A 26,681-nucleotide genomic window follows, 5' to 3' on the forward strand; every position below is an offset into this window, starting at 1 on the left:
TTATCACCAACTAGAGGGGCCTTTTCATGGTCTTTGTTCCTGCAAGTGCCATTGAAATATTGGTCCTCAGGCTCCCTGCTTAATAAAAGTCTGTCTACCACTCATGGTCCATTATTAGGATCATTACATTATAGGTATAATACGTCATTCCATTATATTGTCAAGATTTATTGAGGAGAGAATAATTATTTTCTTTCTGTGTGATTCCTCCTTCCCCACAAAGTATCAGCTTTGATACAAGTCAGGAGTGTACATAGAATATTTTTTGTTTTTTCTTTTTCAAAAAATCCTCATTTGATGTTTTTGCCCTCTCCCACTGGACTAAAATTGAAGGTACTAAGACGATAAACCACAGAAATATGAAGAGAAATGTAGCCTATGATACAAGCTTATTCAGGGCTTTGAAATGATATTTTCCTGTGGAGCCACAGGATCAGGCTCAGTGTAGACTTGGCAGTTTACATGATCAAGCACGTGTGTCGGTATCTGGTCTTTTAATAGACCTATATTTGCATAAGAAGTGTTATTTCTGAAACTGCAAGTCAAGAATGGCATGTATCTTGAATGAGAAGCCTGTGCTTTGTGCTGCACAAGTGCTCACTTCTGGGTCTGACGTGAGATTCTCATGAACACTTTCCCTTTTCCACTGGACAGAGGTGGTTTCTGCCCTTGTTCACACTGGAAAGCCGCCTGTACATGACTCTCCACGTGCGGCAGGAGACTCTTCCTCCCCAGAAATGCAGAGCAGGATTCGGGAGGCTATGGTCAGACTAGTCTCATGGTGTCCTCCCTCTTCTCTCAACTCAAGTTCTCAGGGAGCAGAGCGTCAGAGAGCGGGTCCCTCTCCTGTCACTCATTGTGCTGAAAGGGGGAACAAGACTGTCCCTTCCTAATGCAGATCTCTGGAGAGGTCTCCATCACCTGGGACTTGCTGAGTCGTTCCTCCTGGCAGACCAAGCAGCAGGGACATGTGTCAGGATTTCCTTTTTCAGTGTGTTCTTTTTCAAAGAATTAGAATTTATTTAAACCCAAGAGTCTCTCTCCCTTGAAATCCAGGTCTTGCAGAGACGTGTTCACTGGTTCACACAATGGGAAATGTCTGCTGAGTGCACAGTTCCTCAGTTCCTTCACCATCCTCACCATCACAGCTCCCAGCACTGTTGGGGTGACCACTTTCTGGAAAGTGCTTCTGCAGTCCCCCTTTCATCTCTTCTGCCCAGTCGAGTGCATTTCCATGGCTAATAGTCTCCTTTCTTTTTTTTTAAATTTTATTTATTTATTTATTTTTTCCCCAAAAGCCCCAGTAGATAGTTGTGTGTCATAGCTGCACATCCTTCTAGTTGCTGTATGTGGGATGCGGCCTCAGCATGGCCGGAGAAGCAGTGCGTCGGTGTGCACCCAGGATCCGAACCCAGGCCGCCAGCAGTGGAGCGCGCGCACTTAGCCGCTAAGCCACGGGGCCGGCTCTAATATTCTCCTTTCTATGTGCAGGAGGAGACCTGTGTATCTTTGTCCAGGTCATCATGGTCTGTGGTCATTTAAATATTCTCCAGGGAAATGGTCTTTGCGTGTAAAGTTAGCTATTTTTGTAGGTCTTCCGGAAATTTCCTCACTTACTCTCCAACAGCTTGGACACCATCCTCGTGTGAGGAAAGCCATTTGTTGTAAGGACATCAGTATTTTCTTTCTCAACAGGAATGTGAAACGTCTTGTGGAGCCAGTGATGGATGGGGCATCAAATGTCCAGGTGCCAACCCAGCCCCCTCTAGAGCCTTGTTCCAGAGGAGGGCAAAGCCTTCGGGATAAGTGAGATGTCTAACTGTGCTGTTGGGATAGGTCTGTGCTGCAGAATAAGTGTCCTTGAATGCCACTGTCATGTCAGCACCTACAAAAGTTACAGCTGATGTTGGAGAAATTTTGTAGTTATCATTCTTGATAGAGAAACAGTTGTTTGTTAGTTTATTAGACAAAACTCTCTTACCACATGCTCGGTGTCTTTTTGCACTGACTTCTCATAGGTTGGAAGGAGGATTGTTTCATTTCCTCATCCACTTCTATAAGTCAGTTGGTAACACTGTGATCAGCCACTGTCATCCTGTCCCTGCAACTCAGAGCCGTGGGATCTGAATGACCCCCTGTTGGTCACACAGTGAAAATAGACCCAACAAGTGAACATGGTCCTACCGTGCACGATGAATACAGTCCCTTCTTTTGGAATTTTGCAAAATTTTCCATAAGCCTAGGTTTCAAGGAATCCAGGCTGAGAAATGATGGATTGGAGAGAACCAATAAGCAAATGTTGGTGTTTGAATCTTGGGGATACTCATTGGTTAACAATTCTTCAGTTCTAGGAGACATTCTTGTGCAACTGGGGAAATGAGCTTACAGCCTGAATAGAAGATTGTTGTTCATTTTCTCAGTTGTTATAAAGAGCTTGTGCTTTGAAGAGCTGTATGGATCATTAAATATCTTTGATGAGAGAGGGGAGAGGGAAGAGAGATAGAGAGAGAGATAGACAATAGATGATAGATAGATAGATGATGGATAGATGAATAGAGACATAGATAGAAGCCCAAATGGTAAAATGTTAGCAGAGTTGCATCTAGGGAGAGGAAATTTGGGAGCTTATTACACTATTCTTCGAACTTTTTTGTTTGTAGGATGTTTCAAAATTAAAGTAGTTGGATGTTTGAAGGGAGGGAGACATTGGTAGAAAAGAAACTGCGTGAACATGGTACTCATGCTCTGGTATCAGACGTCCCTCCAGGCAGACTCCCTCAGCATCTCCCAGCAGAGATGCTCCCCTCGTGCCTGTCCTGTGGACAATGGAGCTGAGGGGAAGGTCCCGAGCTTGGCATGGAGGGTTTCCTGGTGAGCTCCAAGGAATGCAGTCCAGAGCCCAACCGCCAAATGCAAACCCAACAGGGAGGCAGGGTCAACCCCAATAGGGTCAGACCTGCCTGGTGCTGGTGATGGGACTTTGGGGACAGTGGGATGGCAGTGCTGTGGGAAGAAAGTCCCCAGGCAGAACCCAAGATGGAGTCTGCACTTCTTCCATAGTATATGGAAAATCATAGGATAAAAAGATCCCCAGGGCCAGCAGGGGCCTGGTCTCCAGTTCTCTGGAGGCTTCGCACAGCCACTGAGGATGTGGGGGATGCCTCATCCAAGAAACCAGAAGAGCACGGGCCCTAGGACTCCACGGGGCTGGTTCTACTCAAGGAAAAGGAACTCCAGCATGGCTGCACCATGTGAGACCTCTCTCTCCTCTCACACATAACACTTGATCACGATGGAGACCATGTGAGGAATTTCTAAACCTTTTGTGTCTAATACAAACCTGCCAATAGTCCCCATAGCTCAGAACATCCCCCAATCCCACCATTTCTCAGCAGGATAAACTCAGAGAACTGCTCAGAGTCTCTCAGGCCTGGAGGGGCCGGGCCAGAACCAGAGAGGACACTTGATCCTGAGCCAGGACCTACCGCTGCTCAGAGGGCAGGTGAGGGTGAAGGCCAGGCCAGGGCAGGTAGGTTTGTGTCCTACTTCCCCATCTGCCTGTGTCACCGTGAGTCACTGCCAGCTGTTCCCACTGCTATCAGCTACAGCACAGTAATAGTCAGCCTCATCCTTGGCCCAGGCCCCGCTGATGATCAGGGTGGCTGTGTTCTCCACGTTGGAGCCAGAGAATCGGGCAGGGATCCCTGAGGGTCAGCTGCTATCACTATAGATGACCAGCACAGGGGCCTGGCCTGGCTTCTGCTGGTACCAGTGCACAGAATAGTCTTCTGTGCTGCTCCCCCCTCAGGTGATCCTGGCCGACTGTCCCAGGGACATGGACACTGAGGGTGGCTGTGTGAGCTCATAGGAGACCACAGAGTCTGCAAGAGTAAAAAGGAGAGATGGGCTGGAAGATGAAAGACCCATTTCCAGGAGATCTCCTACTTGTCTGGCCTGAAGGAGCTCCAGGGATTCTGTGGGCCCCCAGGGCACCCCCTCCCATCAGTCTCAGTCCCAGCGGCCCACGGCCTGGCTGGTGGATGGAGTCTTTGAACAAATGGGAAGCCCTCCTTTCTCTGGGCCCTCAGGGCTCACACGGAGCCAGTGAGCACAGTGTGGAGATTTCAGCCCCACCAGCCCCTCATCCTGCAGCAAGTTCATGAGCATCCTGCCCCCACAGGCAGCGCCTTGCTGAGCTCAGAGTCAGGGCCAGGCTGGGCCCAGAGCCCTGGGGCTGGGGGTGGGTGTGAGCCTGGGTGCAGCGCCTGTGCAGTGAGCGAGGAGAACGAGGAGAGGAGTCCAGGTCATGGTGGAGGTGCCCTAATCCTGCTCCCTGAGGCCCCAGGCTGAGTAGGCTTCCTCCCAGGACTCTCTTATACCCTTGCTGGAGAGAGATGCTGGGTATGCAAATCAGCCAGGGCTCAGGGGTGCTGCTTCAGGTGCTCTGTGTTTTCAGAGAAGGGCTCAGGCCCAAGAGACACAGAGAGGGGAGGGGCGGCCCCTGGAGACCCCACCCTCACCCCAGGGGATTCTCCTCTTCCTGCTGGTCCCATCGTCTGGGGCCGACATCTCTACCCCAAACTGTGTCCTGGCCTCACTCCTGGGCTGCCTGCTTTTTCTGAAGCCATTCTACAGGTGACACTAAAAGGCTTAGACAAGGGCAGGGTCCTAACCCAGATCACAGCTCCTGAGCACCGAGCCTGAAGAAAGTGCCTCCCTTGCCAAAAACACAAAGAGTAATCAAGGGGCTGCAAGTTTCTGCCCTTGGTGTGAGCTCCTGGAGCAGTTCATAAGGCTGTGCCTCAGTGTCCCCAGTGTTACTCAGGGCCAGGGACAGAACATGCTGGAAGGAAATGCTGTATAAGATGAGAGCTGGCTCAAACTCTAAGAGCACCTGAAGTGAATGGTTATTATAATTAAGTGCTGTTAGTTGTTTGGGAAAATGTATTAAGTAATAAAATATCTTAATTTAATCCAGTCAACGAAGTTTATCCAGCAACTGCCGTGTGCCAGGCCCTCATCCCAGAGTGAGGAGCAGCTGTGTCTGCAGGACAGGAGCCTCTCAGAGCAGAGGGAGGGAGGGGGAACCTTGATCACAGGGAGGATGGCGTGTGTGGACATTATAGAGCTTCAGCAGGACTGGGGTGTGTGGGGAACTGAAGTGCCTGAACCCGGGCCAGAGAAATAGGCAATTTCTACTAGATTGAGATCAAAAGGCTATGTAGTCAGAAAATGTGTACATTGTTGTCTAGGATGATGCTATAGAAATAAATGACACCTTTTCCTTCAGGTGTTGGGTCATGGTCACTAACCGCCCTGCGTGTTACAATCTCCTGTGATTCCGCTAAAACCCTGGTGCCCAGGTCCTTGTCAGGTGACTCCCTGCTGCCCCCTGGTGGCCGCTCCACACGGACTATTGGAGGCACTGGGGACACAGGACTCAGGGAATGGCTCTTATTGGTGCCAGCTGTAGGTGCAGAGCTGAAGGGGGGCCATGGTGGCTACTGCACCAAAAACAGGGACAGAACAACAGGCACTCAACAAGTATTTATCAGAGCCACTTTGTCTGGCACATTCCATCCTGGGGATTCAACTCTTCCCCTGAATGGAGTGTGTCTTTTCTCTTTGACTGCTTTTAAGACTGTCTCTTTTTCATTGTCTTAAGTAATTTGATATTTATGTGTGTTTATTTATGTTTTTTCTGTCTTATGTGCATGGACTTTGTTGAGCTCTTTGGATCTGTGGGCTTAGGTTTTCATCAAATTAAGAATGTTTTTGGCCATTATTTCTTCACATATTTCTTCTGTCTTCCCCACTCCACTTTTTCTTTCTGGGGGATTCCAATTACCTCCATTTATGTTGCTTAAAGTTGTCCTATAACTCAGTGATTCTCTGATAATTTTTAATATCTTTTTTCTGTCTTTCCTTTTGCAGTTTCTATTACTGTGTCCTCAAGTTCACTAGTCTCTTCTTCTGCAGTATCATATCTGCTGTTAATCTCATCCCTTGTATTTTTAATCTGAGACATTGTCGTTTTCATCTCTAGAAGTTTGATTTGGATCTTTTTATTTTCTTCTCTGTTTCCTCTTAACATGGTCAATCATTTAGATTAAATTTGGACTAATGATGAAACATCAACTCTTACTTGAATATCTAGCCTTCTGGTCTGCCCACAGATTTCAGACTTGCCAGCCTCACAATTACAAGAGCCATTACTTAAAATAAATCTCTCTCTCTCTCTATGTATACATATAATGTATATCTCTCATATATGTGTATATGTATTTATATACTTATACACATATACATTTTATATACATATGAGATATAGCTAATAAGATGTATTAGTTATGCTTCTCCAGAAAATATAGAACCTTTAGGATATGTAACTCTTTGCTATTAAAATGGTTTTATTTTAATGGTTTTCAACTTAAATGATTCACTTATCAAAGTCTACCTTCCAGTGATATGCTATCATTTCACATATAGAATAAGAACATCATAACATGTTCTTTTCTCCCCCAAGCATTTGTGGTATCATTGTCATATATTTTATTTTTACGTTCTTTGCAAATCACAACATACTTTATTATTTTTGCTCTGAAAAGTTGACTATCTTTCATAGACATGGACAAATAAAAATATTTCTATATTTATCCACATAGTTACCATATCTGATCTTTTTATTTCTTTGTGTAGATTCACATTTCTATCATCATTTTCTTCTATCTCAGGGGCGTCCTGTACTCTTTCTTGTAGGGAGGATCTGCTAGTGGTCAATTCTGTAAGATTGTGCATGTCTCAAAAGGTTTTATTTTGCCTTCATCTTTGAATGATATTTTCTCTGGGTAAAGAATTCAAGGGTGACATGTTTTACTTTTATTATTTTAAAGACATTGCTTCACTGTTTTCTTGCTTACATGGCTTCTAATGAGAAACCTGCTCTCACCATGATGCTTGTTCCTCCGTACATAATGTCTCTTTACTCTCTGGCTGCTTTTAAGAGTGTGTCTTCATCACTGGTTTGTACCAACTCCATTATGATGTGTGTTGGTGCTGTTTCTCATGTTTCCTGTGCCCAAGCTGTGTTGAGCTTCTTGGATATATTGGTTTATGAATTTCATCAATTTGGAACATTTTTTGCTACTGTTTCTTCAAATATTTTTTCCATTCATGACCTGCTTCCCTTCTTCTCCCCACTAGTTCCTCCTATTACACACTTTTTAGGTTGCATGAAGTTGTCTTGCAACTCACTGAGGCTTTATAAATTTTTTTAAGTCTTTCTCTTTCTGTGTTTCATTTTGGATAGTTTCTATTACCATAACATCAAGTTCACAAATCTCTTCTTTTGCAGGATCTAATCTGATGTCACTCTCATCCAGTGTATTTTTAAATCACAGACCATATCATTTCATCTCCCTAAGTTTGATCTGGTCTTTTCTGAAATCCTACATATCTGCTCCTGACATGTTCAATCTTTTGTCGGCCCACAATAACAAATGAAATATGGTTATAATAACTGTTTATGTGTCTTATGCTGATCCACCTTCTGCAGAGCCTGCCTGAAGGGCTGGGAGGAGAGGGCAGCCTGGAGATTTCAGATCTGGGGACCTGGGCTAGACCTGCTCATGGCTTTGTCTACAGTCCTCCTGGGGTTGGAGGAGAGTGTGACACAGACGGGGAAGGGGTTTGTGTCTCACTTGCCCATCAGGCTGTATCACTGTGAGCTTCACCACTGTAATGCCACACCTGGCAGTAATAGTGAGTGTTGTCCTCAGCCCAGGCACCACTGATGGTCAGGGTGGCCATGAACCCTGAGTAGGAGCTGGAGAATCAGTTAGGGATTCCTGAGGGATGGTTGCTACCATAATAGATGACCAGCACAGGAGCCTGGTCTGGCATCTGCTCATACCAGTGAGCATAATAATGTTTTAGGCTCTCTCCCTGGCAGGTGATCCTGGCCATCTGTCTCGAGGCCACAGACACGGCAGATGAGGCCACAGAACCTGTAAGAGAGGAGAGGAGAGGTGAGTGTGAGGATAAGGGTCTCATTCCCAGAGGGCACACACCCTGCAGCCTGCCCTCTGCAGAGCTGAAGGTCAGGGCCAGGCTGCTCCCTGGTTTCTTTGGGGGCTGAGCCCTGAGGGGCAGCACCTGTGCAGAGAGTGAGGAGGGGGAGCGGGAGAGGGGTCCAGGCCATGGTGGAGACGCCCCAGAGCTCTGCCTCTCAGCCCACAGCTGGGGATGTGCCTCAGGCCCTCTCTTATTCTCTGAAGAAATGCAAATCTACTTCCTTCCTCTTTGTGGCCTTGAGGGGTGTCTCCCTGCTGAGCAGAAAAGAGCTCAGCTTAAAGGAGGCTGTGAAAGTGGGTCCTGTCCCCAAGGCCTGTTCCTGAGGACTCAGAGCTCCTTCTGCTGTTGAGTGAGAAAGTGCTGGGCCCTGCCCCCAGCACATGTACACACACCTCAGTCTGTGCCCTGGGTTTCCTCTCTGGGCTTGGGAAGAACCCCTCATTTATGCCCTCTACTGATGGGTCATCCATGTGGATGGGCTGGGCAGTGCTTGAAGCAGGAGCTTGAGAGGCCAGAATTCATGATCAGATACAGAGAAATTGCTCATGTGCCTCTCAGGCAATCCTTTCTTCATGTTTTAGAAAAATAACAAAAGATAAATCCTTGGCATCTGGGGTTAGGCAAGAATTCTTTGATGACATCAAAATCATGATTCATAAAAGGAGGCTCAATACACTGAACCTCATCAAATTAACATATTTAGCTTTGCAAAATTTTCTAAAGAGGATAAAAAAACAAGTAACAGAGAGAAAAGATTTGCAAACCACATATCCAATGAAGGACTAGTGTAGAGAGTATATAAAGAGCTCTCAATACTGAACAGTAAAATTACAATCCAGTCAGAAAATGGGCAATGAACAAGAATAAATATTTAATGGAAGAGGACATAGAGATGGCAAAGAGCACACTTAAGAATGTTCCTCATTAGCCATGAGGGAAATGCACATGAAAACCACAGGAGATATCCCTACATACTTATCAGAATGGATACAATAAAAATAGTGAAAAGTCTAGGTGCTGGCAAGGATGTGAAGAAACTGGATCACTCATGCTTGGCTGATGGGAATGTGAAATGGTGCAGCCACTCTGGAAAAGAATATGGCAGCTTCTTAAAAAACTAAACTGGTGGTTACCATACAACCATCAACTGTACTCTTGGGCACTTATTTCAGAAAAATGAAAACTTTGTTCACAGAGAAACTATAAACAAATGTTCATTCACTCTTGCATAATAGCCCCAAAGTGAGAATAATCCAGATGTTCTTATGAGTGGATGGATAAACAGACTTTGGCATACCAGGACCATGGTATACTACTCAGTACTACTGGAGTGCTACTCAGTACTGAACAGTAATGGAAAGGACTGAACTCTTAGTGCACACACTGATATTGATGAATTTAGAGCAGATTATGCATAGTGAAAAATTCCAATCCCCAAAGGCTACATACTGAAGGACTCTATTTTTTATTTCTATATATCATCTCTGAGAAGACAAAATTTTAAAATGAGAATCCTTTAGTGGATGCCAGGGGTTAGGGGCAGTGAAGGGCACCTCAGAGGGAGGAGGTGGATGTTGATAGAAAAGGACAACATAAGGGATCCCTGTGGAGATGGAACGTTGTGTATCCTGACTGTGGTGGTGGACACATGAACCTACTCATGGGATAAAATCACATCAATCTAAATACACACACACAAATGAGTACAAGTCACCTGGGGAATGTGAATTTGAAAATGGGCAAAGATTTGATCAAACTCTACACCAAACAAAATACACAAATGACAAATGAGCAGCTGAAAAGATGCTCAACATCACATGTCACTGAAGAAACGAAAAGTAAAAACATAATGAGATACCGCTACAGATACATTAAAATGACTTAAAAAAAACCCTGCCAATCTGGGGGTAATGAGGATGTGGTACAACTGGAAGTCTCATAAATGCCTGGTGATAATGAAAATGCAAAATCAAGCATCCACATTGGAAAAAAATTTGGTAGTTTCTGGGAAACTTCAGCATATGTACCATATGACCCAGAAGTTCTGTTCTCAGTTATATAGCTGAGTGAAATGAAAACTTATATCCACGCAGAAAACTATAACAAATGTTATAAAGGTTGTATATGAAATTGCCAAAGAGTGGAAACTGGAAACAACCTAAATGTTACTTCATTGGGGAATGGATAAACAAACTGTGGTTCACCCATGCAAAGGAATTCTATTCACAAGGAGAATGGAATGGACTATTGACGTACAGCAACATAGACACATCTGAAATGCATTATGCTGAGTGAAAGAAGCCAGAAACAAAAGGCTACCATGTCTGATTCCATTTATATGATGTTCTTGAAAAGACCAAACTATAGGGACAGACAACAGATCAGGAGTTGTGGGGTGGGGGGTGGAGGGAGGGTGTGACTACCAAGAGGTCTGGGGAATTTATAGACAATGATTGAACTTTTATACATCATGGTTGTGGAAGTACTTACATCTCTGTAAGCATTTATCAAAACTCATAGAACTGCTCACTCAAAAGGGTGGATTTTAGTGAATGTAAATTATAATTCAATAAAAAACAGAAAAAGAAAAACTAAATTGTGGTAGGTGAAGGTTCCCAGGGGCTAACTCTCACTTAGACACTAACCTTCAGGAAGTCTAGGTGGACCAGGGAACACACCTGAGGACAGGAAGGGATGAAGGGAGTGGAGGTGGGTGGAGAGGGATGTTATCTGTGAAGCAGACACAGTCAGGCCCGCAGTAGAATGTACAGGAGCTCTGGTGCTGGGCCTGCTCTTCAAATCCTATTAAACGGGGTGGGGCCCTGCCTCTACCCCACCACACACACAGGTCACTAGATAGAGGCTTCTGCCAGGAGGGGAGTGTCCCCGCTGTGCCAGCTCTCTTCAGCAGAAGCAATTCCTGGAGCCGCAGGTGCTGACACCCCAGCCTTTGGGGAATGAGGACTCCATCCTGCAGGGGAGGGAATGGGATTTTGGTGTTCACACAGGACACCTAGGACAGTGACAGAGTCAATGTCATAATTTTTACTGTTATGAACTTTAAGGAGTAAAGACTTAAAATGCACACACACAAAATGGACAGGAAAAGACAATGAGAAAAGAGGCATATAAAAGGAACAGTGTAGGATAAAGATGAACTAGAAGAATTAACTAGAGTATGACTAACGGTAGAAAATAACGAGAGACAGAGGGAGAGAGAGAGAGAGACATACACAGAGAGTGAGAGGCACAGGATGAGCCAGAGGGGAAGGACCCCTCCTCCAGCACACTCTCACTCCTGCCCAGCTGCCTGGCCTCCCCTGTGCACTCACAGCCACAGCAAGCTCCAACCTGCCTCCACGTGCAGGTCCTGTGACCTGTTTCAGCTGCTCCCTGGACTGATTTGTCAATAGCTCCTCAGGCTTTAGAGATTCCCCTACTGTGACAATGACACTACCTGATGTCCATCCTTAAGACTCTGCTAAGATTACAGCAACAAGTACTTTTGACATAAACTGTCACTCCTGGTCTCAGGGTCACCTGGCATCTGTGAGGACAAGTGCGTGGCTGTCAACAAACCTGGGAAGCACATTTGTCCTTCTCACCATTCATTGTCACTTTCAGATGACAGGAGCTGACAGTGGCCTCTGATGAGACCCTGCCCCTGTCATAACCTTGACCATAAGAAATGGTTTCTAATGGTCCTTTGGTCCCTCTCTGACAAGGCTTTGTGGTGGCAGCTCCCTCACTGCTTGGTCACCATCTAAGCACAATGGGGGATGATCTTTGTCTGCTTCCATTTTCCATTCACTGTCATCACTTTTAGCAGTTTGTCCCTCTGTCTGTCCATCAGAGGCTACTGCTGACCTTCCTCCAAGTTGTTAGCACACAAGGCCCAGGTGGACATGGATGTGGTGTGGTCCACACTGGGGTTAGGATTTATTTCTCTACAGTCCTCCTGATTCCCTTTCCTACAATGTAAGCGGTGGAGGAAACTCTCCACTGGCAGGACCCACTGGAGGTCTTGTTGGAGACAAAGTCACTGTAAACTCTTGTAGAGACCAACCCTTTACTGGAGTGGGGAGGATGGGGGATGGCCCTGTGACCCCGCTGACTCAGCCAACCACAGGCTGACACAGGTCCCTGCAGGATTGAGCCCTGATGTCCCTCTCTCCTCCTACCCTCCTGCTCCCCGTCCACTCCCTCCCTGGGAGACCAGCCACCTCCTCCCCTCCTGCCCACTTGGGAGTCATCCAGGCCACAGGCAGCTCCTGGACTTTACATCTCAGAGCTCATACATGGGGCTAGACTGGCCTGATGTTCTGGACCCCAGCCCTGAAATCCTGCCTGACTCTGCTCAGGTCAGTGCCAGAGACCAGGGTTATTTGGTCAATACGGCTGCCCCTTGCTGACACAAGGTGCAGGTGTGTGTGAAAGAGGCTTGTTTTCAGATTCTAGAAAAGCTGTGGAGGAAATCAACACATCCAGGAAACCTGTCCCCTCCAAATGCATTTCAGGTGGATCATCCACAGGGCTGAGACTCCAGGAGTCAAGCTATTTTCCATCTCAGCGTCCCCCATCCCCCATGTCCTGCTGCTGTCCCAGTGGATGTGGTCCTTCCCTTACCCTGGAAAAGTCCTGTGGGCAGGATGTGGAGACCTCTTTCACACTACAAGCTGAGGATCTACCACAGCTGGAGAAGAACTCCATGTTGGGCCTGCCACAGACCTCCTAACATGCACCCCGCTTCCCTGCTGGACCCCAGCTCAGCACCTACCATGGAGTTCAAGTCTCTCCATCCTGCTTCCTTTGAGGGCCAAATGCTTCCTGCTGAGCCTGAACCCTGACAGGAGTCCTGCTGTATACCATGGTGCACCTGGAGTCAGGATTAGCTGCAGATGACTTCCAGGGTCTCCCCTGGAACCTTGAGATCTGTGTTGCTTACCCAAGCAGAGCCCCATGATAGGTGCACAGAGCCTAAAGGTTCTTGGGGACATGGTCATCTCAGTCCAGCTGCTCTCTCAGGATCATTTTCCTGCCTGGGGTGGTCTGATCTCTCCCAGCATTGTCCCAACAGGCCTGTGGTAGAGGAAATAGAATGTTGTGCTGTCAAAATGACCTAAATTATGACCCATGTGTGCCTAATCCTAGCAGTGTCTCAGGGAGGAGATGCAGAACAATGGGGTTTACAAGGAGATGAGTCAAAGGCCTCAGGTCCTGGGGAAGGACAGGGAGCAGCTCACCCTGAGTCCCCATGGGGAAGAGAGAAGGGGAGGTTTTGGCCTCACTTTCCCTTTGTCTGTGTCACTGTGGCTTACCCATATTGGTCACCAGTTTTATAGCTTACACCACAATAATACTCAGCCTCATCCTCAGACTGGATGTTGGAGATGGTTAAGTATCGGTCAGCCCCAGAGCTGGAGCCTGAGAAGCGGTTGGGGATGCCATCCCCCTTGGTGTGGCTTCCATCACTGCTGACCTTCATCACATACCCAGGGGCCTTCCCTGGTCTCTGTTGATACCACTGAATGTAGTAGGTGCTGTGCTCGCTGCTCAGGGTGCAGGTGAGCTTGACAGAGGCTCCCAGGGAGGCAGAAGCAGATGGAGACTGGGTCAGCACAGGCGCAGCACAGAGACCTGGAAACAGAAAATACCAGAATGATGCTGAATGCACAGAGACTGGACAGATGTCCTTGGGTACTGTGCTTGGAGGGAAATTTCAGGGATGGAGACCCTTGAGTGCCCTGGGACACTCTGACCTGTGGAGAAAATGAGGGGCAGGAGGTAGAAGGGAAGCCAGTCCATTGTGGAGGAACTTCTAGGAGCTCTTCCCCGAAGCTGCCAGCTGGACTGGCCTCTACAAACTCCAGTCTTATCCTCTCCTTGCAGCTCTAGAAGGGAGGAGCATTGAATGCAAATCTAGTCTCCATTCCCTCTGTCTAAGCTCTTGTCTGAGCTCTGAGCCTAAGGACCTCCTGCTGGTAATTTCCAGAGGTCTGAAAAAGGGCCAGGTGTGGGTTTCATAGTGGGGGGGTTGATTCTACACAATAGAAGTGTCTGCAAAGGAAGCATCAGTCATGCCCTTTACACTTGAGCACAGCCCAGCGGATTTGTATTTATTAGGGTCTCCAAACCAAGACCCAGAGTGCCCCCTGGCGCCCCCGGGATGAATGCCATCCTATATGGACAGCTAGTTCAACAGACTGACTCCTTCTGAGCCCTCAATAGATGCCAGACCCTTGCTGAGTGTTGACATGCACCTCCTCAACCAGAAATCACAATAATCCACCAGCAGCCCTCTGCTTAAGGTCACCCTCTCCTCTAGTCTGATGAAGAGGGAGCCATCACTGTGAGGTTAAACGATTTCCCCGAAGTTCCCCAGATGGTGAGGAGTGAGTCAAAATTCCCATCCAGGACACTGAGCTCAGAACCTGACCTGTGAGCCCCTCCCTGCCTGCCCCTCACCATGCCCCATGTCCTCCTCCTCCCTCATCCCAGCCCTCCTAGGCCTCCTGTCCCCACCCTCTCTTCTGTGTTCAGGTGCTCCTCCTCCCTGAGTCTGTGCTGAAGAGCGCGCAGATCTTCATGGTGCTGGAATCTGTGTGTCCCATGGAAACACAGGTCTCTGTGGACAGATGTGGGGACCCTCCTTCTGCTCCCTCCATGACAGACAACACGGGAACCTGTGTCAGCGGGACATTGGGGAATCAGAGGTCTGGTCAGACTCTTCATGTCAGGCTGATATCCTGACATGTTAGGATCAGGATCCTTTTCTAACATGGCCAAGGCCATTGAGTTTGGACAACTGTCAGAGTAGGAACAGAAACCTTTTAATTTTAATAAACTTGATTGGCAAGATGAATTTTTCACCTAAAATCTTGAAGAAATGTATTTGTTTTCAAACCTAGTACTTCTGAGGATGTGATGATGCTAATTCACTTACGAAATTCTGGAGACGTTCTTCATAGAAATAACGTGTGATGCGCTGTGCTGATACCTGTGCACAGACAGGAGACCCACGTGCTCACTCCTCAGAGTTTGGTCTGAAGAGATCATTGAAGATGAGACGAGGGCCACATGCCTCAGACACGCGCACCACTGTTCCCACTGAGTGTGTTACACACGGCTCCTCTCCACCTTCCCACCTCGATGCCTCCACTCCTCACGCTTCACCCCTCAGAGTCTCCCCCATGGGCCCTGCTGGCCACTCCCCAGGCCAGTTCTGACGCCTTTGCTTCTGGGTCTCATTACAACATGGATGGAACTTGCTAGTACATCCTGGGAGAACTGACCTTCATAAAAGTGAACTGTGCTTGTGAATTGGGCAAATGTATCTCTTTGTGGAGAATGCCAGGTCATCCAAGTTCAGTAAAATATTCCTTATGATCAGCTTTCCTTTATAGAGCTATGAACAAAATGTAACTTTATGATTTGTAATGAGGTTTATGGAAATGATCTTTTCTGAAAGAGATACTTAAAGCAATATTCATTAAAAAAATTCACACAGACTATTGTCCTTCATTACAATGACTAATAATGAAAATATGTGTTGATGGCTCAGATTCATCTTTAATATTGTAGTTGCATTTAATATCTTGTGTTCAAGAACAGAAGTAGTGTGGACACAAGTTATAAAAATTCCCTCATTTCTGGGTGTCCTCAATGTTCCTGGTTTTGTTGGAAAGGGGAGCAGCCATTCCTCACCTGTGAGGCTCTATCATGGGACCCTCCATTGCCCCCTGGTGGCTGAGACCCAGGAGAGGGGTCCAGGCCATGGTGGAGATGCCCCAGAGCTCTGCCTCTGAGCTCACAGCTGGGGATGTGCCTCAGGGCCTCTCTTATTCTCTGAAGAAATGCAAATCTACTTCCTTCTTTTAGTGGCCTTGTTGGGTGTCTTCCTGCTGAGCAGAAAAGGGCTCAGCTTAAAGGAGGCTTTGAAAATGGGTCCTGTCCCCAAGGCCTGTACCTGAGTGTTCAGAGCTCTCTCTGGTGTTGAGTGAGAAAGTGCTGCCCCTGCCCCCAACACATGTACACATACCTTAGTCTGTGCCCTGGGTTTCCTCTCTGGGCTTGGGGAGAACCCCTCAGTCATGCTCTCTAGTGATGGGTCATCCATGGGTGTGGGCTGTGCAGTGCTTGAAACAGGAGCTTACAGGAACAGTGGTCATGCTGTTGTATGAGAGGCCAGAATTCATGATCAGATACAGAGAAGTTGCTCATGTACCTCTCAGGCAATCCTTTTTTTATCTTTTACAAAAACAAAAAACATAGGAAAAATCTTTGAGATTTAAGGCTAGACAAGAATTGTTTGATGACACCAGAAGCATGATTCATAAAAGGAAGATTAATACATTGAACCTCGTCAAGATTAATATCTTTCAGGGCTGGCCTGGTGGCATAGTGGTAAAGTTTGGCACACTCCACTCTGGTGGCCCGGATTCCCAGGTTTGGATCCTGGGCTCAGACCTACACCACCCAGCAAGCCATGCTGTGGAGGTGTCCCACATACAACATAGAGAAAGATTGGTGATGGATATTAGTTCAGAGCCAATCATCCTCACCAAGAAAAAAAAAGTTTAACATCTTTTGCTCTGTAACACTATCTAAGTAGTATGAGAAAAATATTTGCAAACCACATATCCAATGAAGAACTAGTGTATAGAGTATTTAAAAATGCTCAAAACTAAACAGTAAAAATAAATCCATTCAGAAAATGTACAATGAACAAAAACAAATATTTCATGGAAGAAATATAGGAATGGCAAACAGCACGTGAAAAGATGTTCATCATTAGCCATGAGGGAAATGCACATGAAAACCACAGGAGAGATCCCTACATACCTATCAGAATGGCTGATATAGTTGTCACTATAAAAATAGTGACAGCTCTAAATGCTGGCAAGGATGTGGAGAAACTGAATCACTCATACTTGCTGATGCGAACGTGAAATGGTGCAGCCACTCTGCAAAAGGGCATGACAGCTTCTTAAGAAAAGTAAACTTGTGGTTACCATAGAACCCAGCACTTGTACTCTTGGGCATTTATTTCAGAAAATAAAAACATGCTGAGAGAGAAACTATACACAAATGTTCATACACCTGTATGTGTAACACCGCAAAGTGAGAACAATCCAGATGTTTCATTGAAGAATGGGGGATTGGTAAACAGACTTTGGTACAATAGGACCATGGACTACTAGTCAGCAATGAAAAGGAACGACCTCTTAATGCACACAACGGTGTTGATGAATGTACGGTGGCTTATGCAGAGTGAAAAATGCCAATCCTAAAAGGCTACATACAATAGGACTCTATTCTTTTATTTCTATGTATCATTTCTGAAAAGACAAAATTTTAGAAACGGAGAATCAATTAGTGGATGCCAGGGGGATAGGGACAGTGAAGGGAACCGCGGAGGGAGGAAGTGGATGTTGTTATAAAAGGACAACACAACAGATCCCTTTGGAGATGGACCTGTTTTGTATCCTGACTGTGGTGGTGGACACATGAACCTACTCATGGGATAAAATCACATCAATCTAAATACACACACACAGATGAGTACAAGTCACGTGGGGAATTTGAATTTGAAAATGGGCAAAGATTTGATCAAACTCTTCACCAAACAAAATACACAGATGACAAATGAGCAGCTGAAAAGATGCTCAACATCACATGTCACTAAGAAAATTAAAATTAAAGACATAATGAGATACCACTACAGATAGATTAAAATGGCTTTAAAAACCCTGACAATCTAGTGTTAATGAGGACGTGGAACAATTGGAAGTCTCATAAATGTCTGGCGATAATGAAAATGGAAAATCAAGCATCCATATTGGAAAACAGTTTGCCAGTTTCTGAGAAAGTTCAACACATATCTACCTTATGACTCAGACCTTCCATTCCCAGGGATTTACCTGAGTGACATGAAAACTTATGTCCACACAAAAACTGATAACAAATGTATAAAGTTTTATGTGAAATTGCCAAAGAGTGGAAACTGGAAATGGCCCAAAGGTTACTTCACTGGGGAATAGATAAACAAACAGTGATTCATACCTGCAAAGGAATTCTACTCAGCAAGGAAAATGGAAGGAACTATTAACATACAGCAACATAGACGCATCTCAAATGCATTATGATGAGTGAAAGAAACCAGAACCACAAGGCTACCATGTATGATTCCATTTATATAATGTTCTTGCAAAGACCCAACTATAGGGACAGACGACAGATCCGAAGTTGTGGGGTATGGGGTGGAGGCAGGGTGTGCCTATCAAGAGGTCTGGGGAACTTATACACAATGATTGAACTGTTATACATGATGATTGTGGAAGTGTTTACACTTCTGTACTCCTTTACTAAATCTCACAGAACTGTTCACTAAAAAGGGTGGATTTTAGTGTATGTAAGTTATAACTCAATAAGAAAAAGAAAGAAAACATAAATTGTGGCAGGTGAAGGTTCTCAGGAGCTAACTCTACTTACAGACTAGTGTGCAGGAAGTCCAGATGGACCAGAGAACATGCCTGAGGGTAGGAAGGGATGAAGGGAGTGGAGGTGGGTGGAGAGGGATGTTGATCTGTGAAGCAGACACAGCGGGGCCCATAGGAGAACTAACGGGGCTCTGGTGCTGGGTGGGGGCCCTGTCTCTATCCCACCACACACACAGGTCACTAGATGCAGGCTGCCACCAGGAAGGGGAGTGTCCCCACTGTACCAGCTATCTCCAGCAGAAGAAAGTCCTGGATCTGTGGCTACAGACTCCCCAGCCTGTGGGGAATGAGGATTCCATCCTGCAGAGGAGGGACCGGGATTCTGGTTGTTACAGAGGACAACTAGAACAGTGACAGACACAATGTCATTATTTTTTGTGTTATCACCATTAAGGAACAAAGACACATACACACACACACACACACGTCCACAAAATGAACAGGAAAGACAATGAGAAAAGAGTGCATTTAAAATGAACACCAGGGGCCGGCCCAGTGGCATAGTAATTAGGTTTGCATGTTCCGCTCTGGTGGCCCGGGGTTCTCAGGTTCCGACCTGGGCACAGACCTACGCAGGGCTCATTAAGACATGCTGTGTGGCATCCCATATACAGAATAGAGGAAGATGGGCACAGATGTTAGCTTAGGACCCATTTTCCTCACCAAAAAAAAAAAAAAAAAAGGAACACCATAGGATAAAAATGTATTGGAAGAATTAAATAGAATATGAATAATGGGAGAAATCCAGAGACATAGACAGAGACATAGAGTGAGAGATTCAGGAGGAGCCAGAGGGGAAGGACACCCCCTCCAGCACACTCTCACTCTGGCCCACCTGCCTGGCCTCCCCTGTCCACTCACAGCCACAGCAGCTCCAACGTGCCTCCACGTGCAGGTCCTGTGACCTGTTTCAGCTACTCCCTGGACTGATTTGTCAATAGCTTCTCAGGCTTTAGAGATTGCCCAGCTGTGACAATGACACTACCTGATGTCCATTCTCAAGACTCTGCTAAGATCACAACAAGTACTTTTGACATAAACTGTCACTACTGGTCTCAGGATCACCTGGCATCTATGAGGCCAAGTGCATGGGTGTGGAACACCCCAGAAAGGGACACATTTCCTTCACACCATTCATTGTCACTTCACATGACAAAAGCTGACAGTGGCCTCTGATGAGATCCTGCCCCTGTCGTAACATTGACCATAAGAAACGGCCTCTAATGGGCCCTTGGTCCCTCTCTGACAAGGCTTTGTGGTGGCAGCTCCCTCACTGCTTGGTCACCATCTAAGCACAACAGCGGATGATGTTTATCTGCCTCCCTTTTCCATTCTCTGTCATCACTTCTAGCTGTTTGTCCCTCTGTCTGTTCATCAGAGGCTACTGCTGACCTTCTTCCCAGTTGTTAGCACACAAGGCCCAGATGGACATGGATGTGGGGTGGTCCACACTGGGGTTAGGATTTATTTCCCTGCAGTCCTCCCGACTCCCTTTCCTACGGTGGAAGTGGTGGAGAAAACTCCCTACTGGAGGGACCCACAGGAGGCCTTGTTAGGGACAAAGTCACTGCAAGCCCTTGTAGAGATCAAGCCTTTACTAGAGTGGGGAGGATGGGAGATGGCCCTGTGACCCCGGTGACTCAGCCAACCACAGGCTGACACATGTCACTGCAGGACTGAGCCCTGATGTCCATCTCTCCTCCTGCCCTCCTGCACCCTGTCTACTCCCTCCCTGGGAGACCAGCCACCTCTTCTCCTCCTGCTCACTTGCGAGTCATCCAGGCCACGGGCAGCTCCTGGACTTTCCATCTCAGAGCTCAATCATGGGGGAGACCAGCCTGATATTCTGGGTACAGCCCCAAAATCCCAGCTGACCCTGCTCAGGTCAATGCCAGGGACCAGGGTTACTTGGTCAATATAGCTACCCCATGTTGACACAACAGTGTGGATGTGTGTGAAAGATGCTTGTTTTAAGATTCCAGAAAAGTTTTGGAGGAAATCACCACATCCAGGAAACCTGCCCATCCCAGTGATTTTGAGGTGGATCACTCACCAGTCTGAGACCCGGGGGAGTTAACATATTTTCCACCTTAGTGTCTTCTATCCCCCACGCTCTGCTGCTGTCCCAGTGGACGTGGTCCTGGTCTGTTCCTGGAAAAGTCCTGTAGGCAGATGTGAAGCCTTTCTTGGCACCACAAACTGAGAATCTACCACAGCTCAAGAAGCCTGAGCTGTTCTCCATTTTGGTCCTTCCACAGACCTCCTAACATGCACCCCGCTTCCCTACTGGACCCCAGCTCAGCACTCACCATGGGGTTCAAGTCCCTGTGTTCTGCCTCCTCTGAGGGCCAAATGCCTCCTGCTGAACCCTCAACCCTGACAGGAGTCCTGCTGTACACCATGGTGCACCCGGAGTCAGAACATTCGCTGCAGATGACTTCCAGGGTCCCCCTCACTGGAGCCCTGAGATCTATGTCCCTTGATGGGAGTGCAAGTCACACTGATTCTTGGGGAAAATAATCACCTCGGTTCAGCCGCTGTCTCATGGTTATTTTCCTGCCTGGGCTAGTCTGATCTCTCCCACATCATTCCCACATACCTGTGGTGGAGGCAACAGAATGTTGTGCTGTCAAAATTACCCATATTATGACCAGTGTCTGCCTCTCCCTGGTGGTGTCTCACAGAAGAGGTGCAGAATGATGGGGTTTGCAAGGAAAAGAGTCAAAGGTCTCAGAGTCCTGGAAAGGGTTAGGAAGCAGCTCCCTCTTAGCCCCTGTGGGTAAAGGGGAACAGAGGGAGGGAAGTTTTGGCCTTGGTTTCCTTTGTCTGTGTCACTGTACCTTACCCATCCTGTCTATCAATTGTATGGCTCTCACCACAGTGATACTCAGGCTCCTACTGAGACTGAATGATGGAGATGGTTAAGTAGTGGTGAGCCTCAGATCTGGAGTCCAAGAACAGGTTAAGGTCCCATCCCCTTGCTGTGGCTTCCATTACTGTTCACCTTCATCACATACCCCAGGGGCCTTCCCTGGTCTCTGTTGATACACTGAATGATGTAGGTTCTGTGTTCACTGCTCAGGGTGCAGGGGAGCTTGGCTGAGGCTCCCAGGGAGGCAGATGCAGATGGGGGCTGGGTCAGCACAGGCAGAGCATAGACCAGGAAACAGAAAATACCAGAATGATGTTGAATGCTCCGAGAGTAGAGAGATGTCCCTGGGGACTGTGCTTGGAGGGAAATGTTGGGAGGGAGACCCCTGAGTGCCCTGGGACTCTGACCAGTGGAGAAAATGAGGGGCAGGAGGTAGAAGGGAACCCAGTCCCTGGTGGAGTGGCTTCCAAGAGCTCTTCCCTGAGGCTGCCCAGCTGGACTGACCTCTCCATGCCCCAGTCTTATCCTCTCTTCTTGCAGCTCAAGAAGGGAGGAGCATTGACTGCACATCTATTCTCCATTCCCTCTGTGTGAGCACTTGTCTGAGCCCTGAGCCTAAGGGCCTCCAGCTGGTAATTTCCTGGGTTCAGAAGAAGGGCCAGGTGTGGGTTTCAGAGTGGGGGGTTGATTCTGCCCAATAGAAGTGTCTGCAAAGGAAGCATTAGTCATGCTCTTTGCCCTTGAGCACAGCCCAGGGGACTTGGACCTATTAGAGTCCCCAAACCAAGACCCTCAGTGCCCCCTGGTGCCGCCAGGATGAGTGTCATCCTACAAGTGCAGCTAGTTCAACAGAATAACTACTTCTGAGCCCTCAATAGATGCCAGACCCTTGCTGAGTGTTGACATGCACCCCCCCCAACTAGACATCACAATAACCCACCAGCAGCCCTCTGCTTAAGGTCACCCTCTCCCCTAGTCTGATGTGGAGGGAGCCATCACTGTGAGGTTAAATGATTTCCCCAAAGTCCCCTAGACAGTGAGGAGTAAGACAAGATTCCAACCCAAGAGACTGACCTCAGAGCCTGACCTGTGAGCCCCTCCCTGCCTGCCCCTCACCACGCCCCATGTCCTCCTCCCTCATCCCAGCCCTCCTGGCCCTCCTGTCACCACCCTCTCTTCTGTATTCAAGTGCTCCCTCCTCCCTGAGTCTGTGCTGAAGAGCTCAGATCTTCATGGTGTTGGAATCTGTGTGTCCCAGTGAAACACGGGTCTCTGTGCACAGAGGTGGGTATGCTCTGGAATACCTATCAGTTTTCAAAGACTTGGTATAAAAATAGAGTAAAATACATCAACATTTTTAACATCTAATTCATCCCGATATTATATTATTTTACACTAGTTGAGTTAAACAAAATATATTCTGAAAAGTAATTCGACCTGTGTCTTTTCATTTTTTAAATGCGGCTACTAGAGAACTTTCAATTACATCTGTGGTTCAAATTTTATTTCTGTTGGACAGGTCTGCATGGCAAAGCCACAATATCAGTCATTTTTCTTTTTTTTTAAAATAGGAGAGAGAACTTTCTGCCACTTAAGGAGAGGCCAGGTCACATTTTTGAAAGCACAATGAGAGGCCATAGGATGGTGGTGAGGACCAAGAACTCTGGGTCAGAAGACCTGGGTTTGCTTCTGGGTCGGCCTCTTTCTAGTTCTGACCTTAGGCAGGTTGCTCATCCCTCCAGGCCTCAGCTTCCCCATCTGTAAATCGGGTGATAATGAGAATGCTTGCTCACAGAGGATTTGTGATCAAGTTACTAAATGTGAAGTGCTTTGGATGATGCTTGATACGTATTAAGCACATATGAATGTTTCGTTCTCCTCCTCCTATTAATATACTTAAGCTTTATTTTTATGCAGAGTATAAAGCAAAGGCACTGGAATAGTGGAAAGAGGAAAGCTGTGGAAAAAGAAAATCTTGGATTTGAGACATTTGACACTGGGAATACTTCCTGGCCACACCAAAATATACACACATGAACACACACACATGCACACATGTCCACAGTTACACTGCCCGTTGCACAGGTCACAGGAGGGCACAGTTTCCCAGCCCCCTGTACTCCTCACAGGGCCTTTGGGCCCAGAGACGTGGTCCTGCTTCTCCAACAGAGACATCACGGGATGTCTCAGCAGAACTACAGCAGAACGACTTCGTGCTTGTCCAGATCTGTGATGTGTGTCATCTCATCCCCGTTTTCTCACTAGAGTCTACCCTGCTTGTGACTCCTCATTCTGGGAGTGGGTACCTCATTCTGCAGAAATTGCAAATGTGAACTATACACGTTGACATCACCGTGTGTCCTCTGACCTGTTCACAGAGGGCAGCATGCAGGCCTGGGTGGTGTCACCTTAAAAAGCAAATTCACCAGTTATTTTACTCTCAAAATGAGTTTATTTGGGAATAGCTGAAAGAATTGCAATTCTGGATGTGCACACTACGGTGAAAGATAGTCAATCCCGGAAAACAAAGGAAGGGAGCCCCTTTTATAGAGGAAAAGGGGAAGTTGGGAGGGGCTGTTCTAAAGAAACTCCATTGGGAGAAAGTAACAGTTCAGGGCAGCAATGGCTTCTCATTGGCTGAGCTGTTGCCGGGTGAGGAGAGAAATCTTCTTTAGCAATAAAGTTGTTGTTCTTCCTGTTGGAGATGCAGGCACCTCTCTTCCTGTTTGGAGTAATTGATGAGGGATGATAGGGTATGAGAGCTCCCCCTACAGGACTTCCTGACTCCTTTTTAGTGAAGTTCTCTTTTATTAATTTCCACAGAGGACAGGTGAGGACTGACAGGCCTCAGGGCTGGGCTGGTGTCTTTGAGGGGAAGGGCCACTGGGCAGAGAGAGCAAGGGCACCTCACAGTGATCCCTCAGCTCGGTCCAGAGAGCAAAGGGGGAGTTTACCGGGCTCTTAGGGATGCCATGTCCATGGCAGGGCTGAGCTGGCTCAGGAGGACCAGGACCTGTGGTTGGAGGAGGAGCAGATCAGCCTGGTGTCCCAGGAACTCTGTCAGGATGACAGCTGACACTGAGCTCCCTGCCACTGAACAAATGGGGTTCTTATCTCACTTATGGCCTGACTGAGAGGCTTTGGAGGCCGTCCTTGTCACATGTCATGGATTTGCTCACTTTGGAGGGAGACTGGATATCAGGCACAAGAGATGAGTCATTTAGGGGACAGTTAGGCATCTTCCTGGGCTGTCAGTTCATGCCTCAAGTGCATCTCTGACAGCTTGGTGGTGAATCTACCACCTGCAGAGCTGTGCACCTGCATTTTTCCCCCACAAGGGAAGGGAGGACCGAACCATGGCAGAACCACTGTTATGAGCTGAATTGTTTCCCCTCTGAAATCCATATATTGAAGTCCTAACCCCTAATACCTCCGAATGGGACCTATTGGATATAGGATCATTGCAGACATACTTAGTTAATTTAAGATGAGATCATACTGGAGTAGGGTGGGCCCCTAATCCAATTAATTTGACTGGTGTCTTTATAAAAAGAGGAAATTTGGAAATAGACAATAACCAGGGAGAACACCATGTGAAGATGGATGCACAATCTACAAGCAAGGAACACCAGTGATTGCCAGCAAACCACCAGAAGCTAGAAGAGAGGCATGGGGCAGATTCTCCTTCACAGCCCACGAGAACATCAACCCTGTGATACCTCATCTCAGATTTTTAACCCCAGAACTGTGAGACAGTAAATCTCTATTGTCAGCCCCCAGTGTGTGGTGCACTGTGACAGCAGCCCTAGCAAACTAACTCAGTCACCCCTAGAACTCTGCTCTCAGGGCCTCAGCAGTGGGGATGGGATCCTTCCACCTGCTTTGTCTCTATGTTCACAGCCCCTGGGGAGGGGACTCCTGCCCTGTGCTTCCCTCCCCTAAAGTGTGGATTGTCCTCCCAGGAGCCTGTGTCAAGTCCCCAGGCAGCACAGTCTCTCCTGTAACCTAAGACCCCCCCCAACCCCATGCCTGCTCCTTCTGGGATCACGGTGGGGAGCGATGCACATGATTCTAGAGCCTTGTCCTGTCCCACAAGAACATTCTGTAGTTTCTCATGTGAGTTATGACCATGTCTGTAAATATTCAGAGTCACTACCTTGGGCCCTGTGAAAAATCTCTCCCAGAACTAAGTCTAACCGTGACAGAGGCATAAATGAGATATGACATGTGCTAAGAGCTGTAAGAGGGGAAATACAGGGTCCTGTGAGAACATTCAGGAAAACCATCTCACTTAGTCTTTATGTCATGGGTAACCTTCTTGTGGATGGGACATTTAAACTGAACCTTTAAGGGTAATTTGTGTTAACATGGTAAGGTTTAGTACCCCTCAGAATGTTGATGAGGGACAGGGAACTGAGATAAACTATAGGCTGGAGAAAGGGTTTTATGAGGAAGATCGAGGTATCTTTCATGGTAGGACCCATGCTCCTTCAGGGCTTCATGGCTGCTGGTTATAGATCACCCCTGACCCCACACAGGGTGGAAGACCCATCCAGAATCTCTTTCCTTGAGTAACAGGCAAGTCAGGCCAGGATCACCTGTCCCCATACTCCTTTCCCTGCACTGTCCCAGCCTGGACTCTGAGGCCTCTGGACGTCCTCTATACCTGCCTTTCCTGAGCAGGTAAATTGATGACTGAACACACAGACCACAGGCAGGGACAGAGCCTTTCTTCCCAAGTGACCTCAATGAGCTGATGCTCCCAAGGCTAGACTTTGTCAAGTTGGGGGAGAGAGAATGGACCTCACTTATTCAGCCTTGAACCTACAAAGTGATGCACTCCAGGGGAGTTGACAACAGAACAGGAGGCAGGAGGGGAGTAGGGCCAGCCAGGATGGTTTTGGTCTCACTTTCTCATCATTAAGAATCAGTGGGAACAAGTCCCCCTCCTCTACCCTGCATAGGAACAGGAATAATAATAATAATCATTCTCTTGGCTGGGCTAGAGCCAAGAGATGCTCAGAGAGGCCGTTTTGCCAGATTTGGAGTCTGGGGTCTGTGAGGTTTCATTCTTTGCCCACCCTCAGTTGTGTGGGGCTGTGCCAGGAGCTGTTGGCAACAGGAGACACAACTATAACCCCCAATGTCACTGCTGCTTCAGCACAGCAGATGGTGATCATCCTCTGTCCAGCAGGCCCCAGATGCCTAGGGAGGCTGAGTCAGGACAGATTGGTCCC

At 47.2% G+C, this 26,681-nt stretch overlaps 1 protein-coding gene across 1 annotated transcript in view; it reads right to left on the bottom strand.

Moving 5' to 3' along the window:
• LOC101402252 (immunoglobulin lambda-1 light chain-like) overlaps positions 1-4,308 on the bottom strand; it is a 36,181-nt gene extending 31,873 nt beyond the window's left edge. The window contains 2 exon segments of the mRNA XM_087423924.1: positions 3,587-3,881; positions 4,266-4,308. Of these exon segments, the coding sequence (XP_087280050.1) occupies positions 3,587-3,881; positions 4,266-4,308 (338 nt within the window).
• Between the last annotated feature and the right edge of the window lie 22,373 nt (positions 4,309-26,681).

The sequence above is a fragment of the Ceratotherium simum genome, chromosome 35, assembly GCF_057802395.1.
Source record: "Ceratotherium simum simum isolate JZ-2026a chromosome 35, ASM5780239v1, whole genome shotgun sequence".
Taxonomy (NCBI): Eukaryota; Metazoa; Chordata; class Mammalia; order Perissodactyla; family Rhinocerotidae; genus Ceratotherium; species Ceratotherium simum.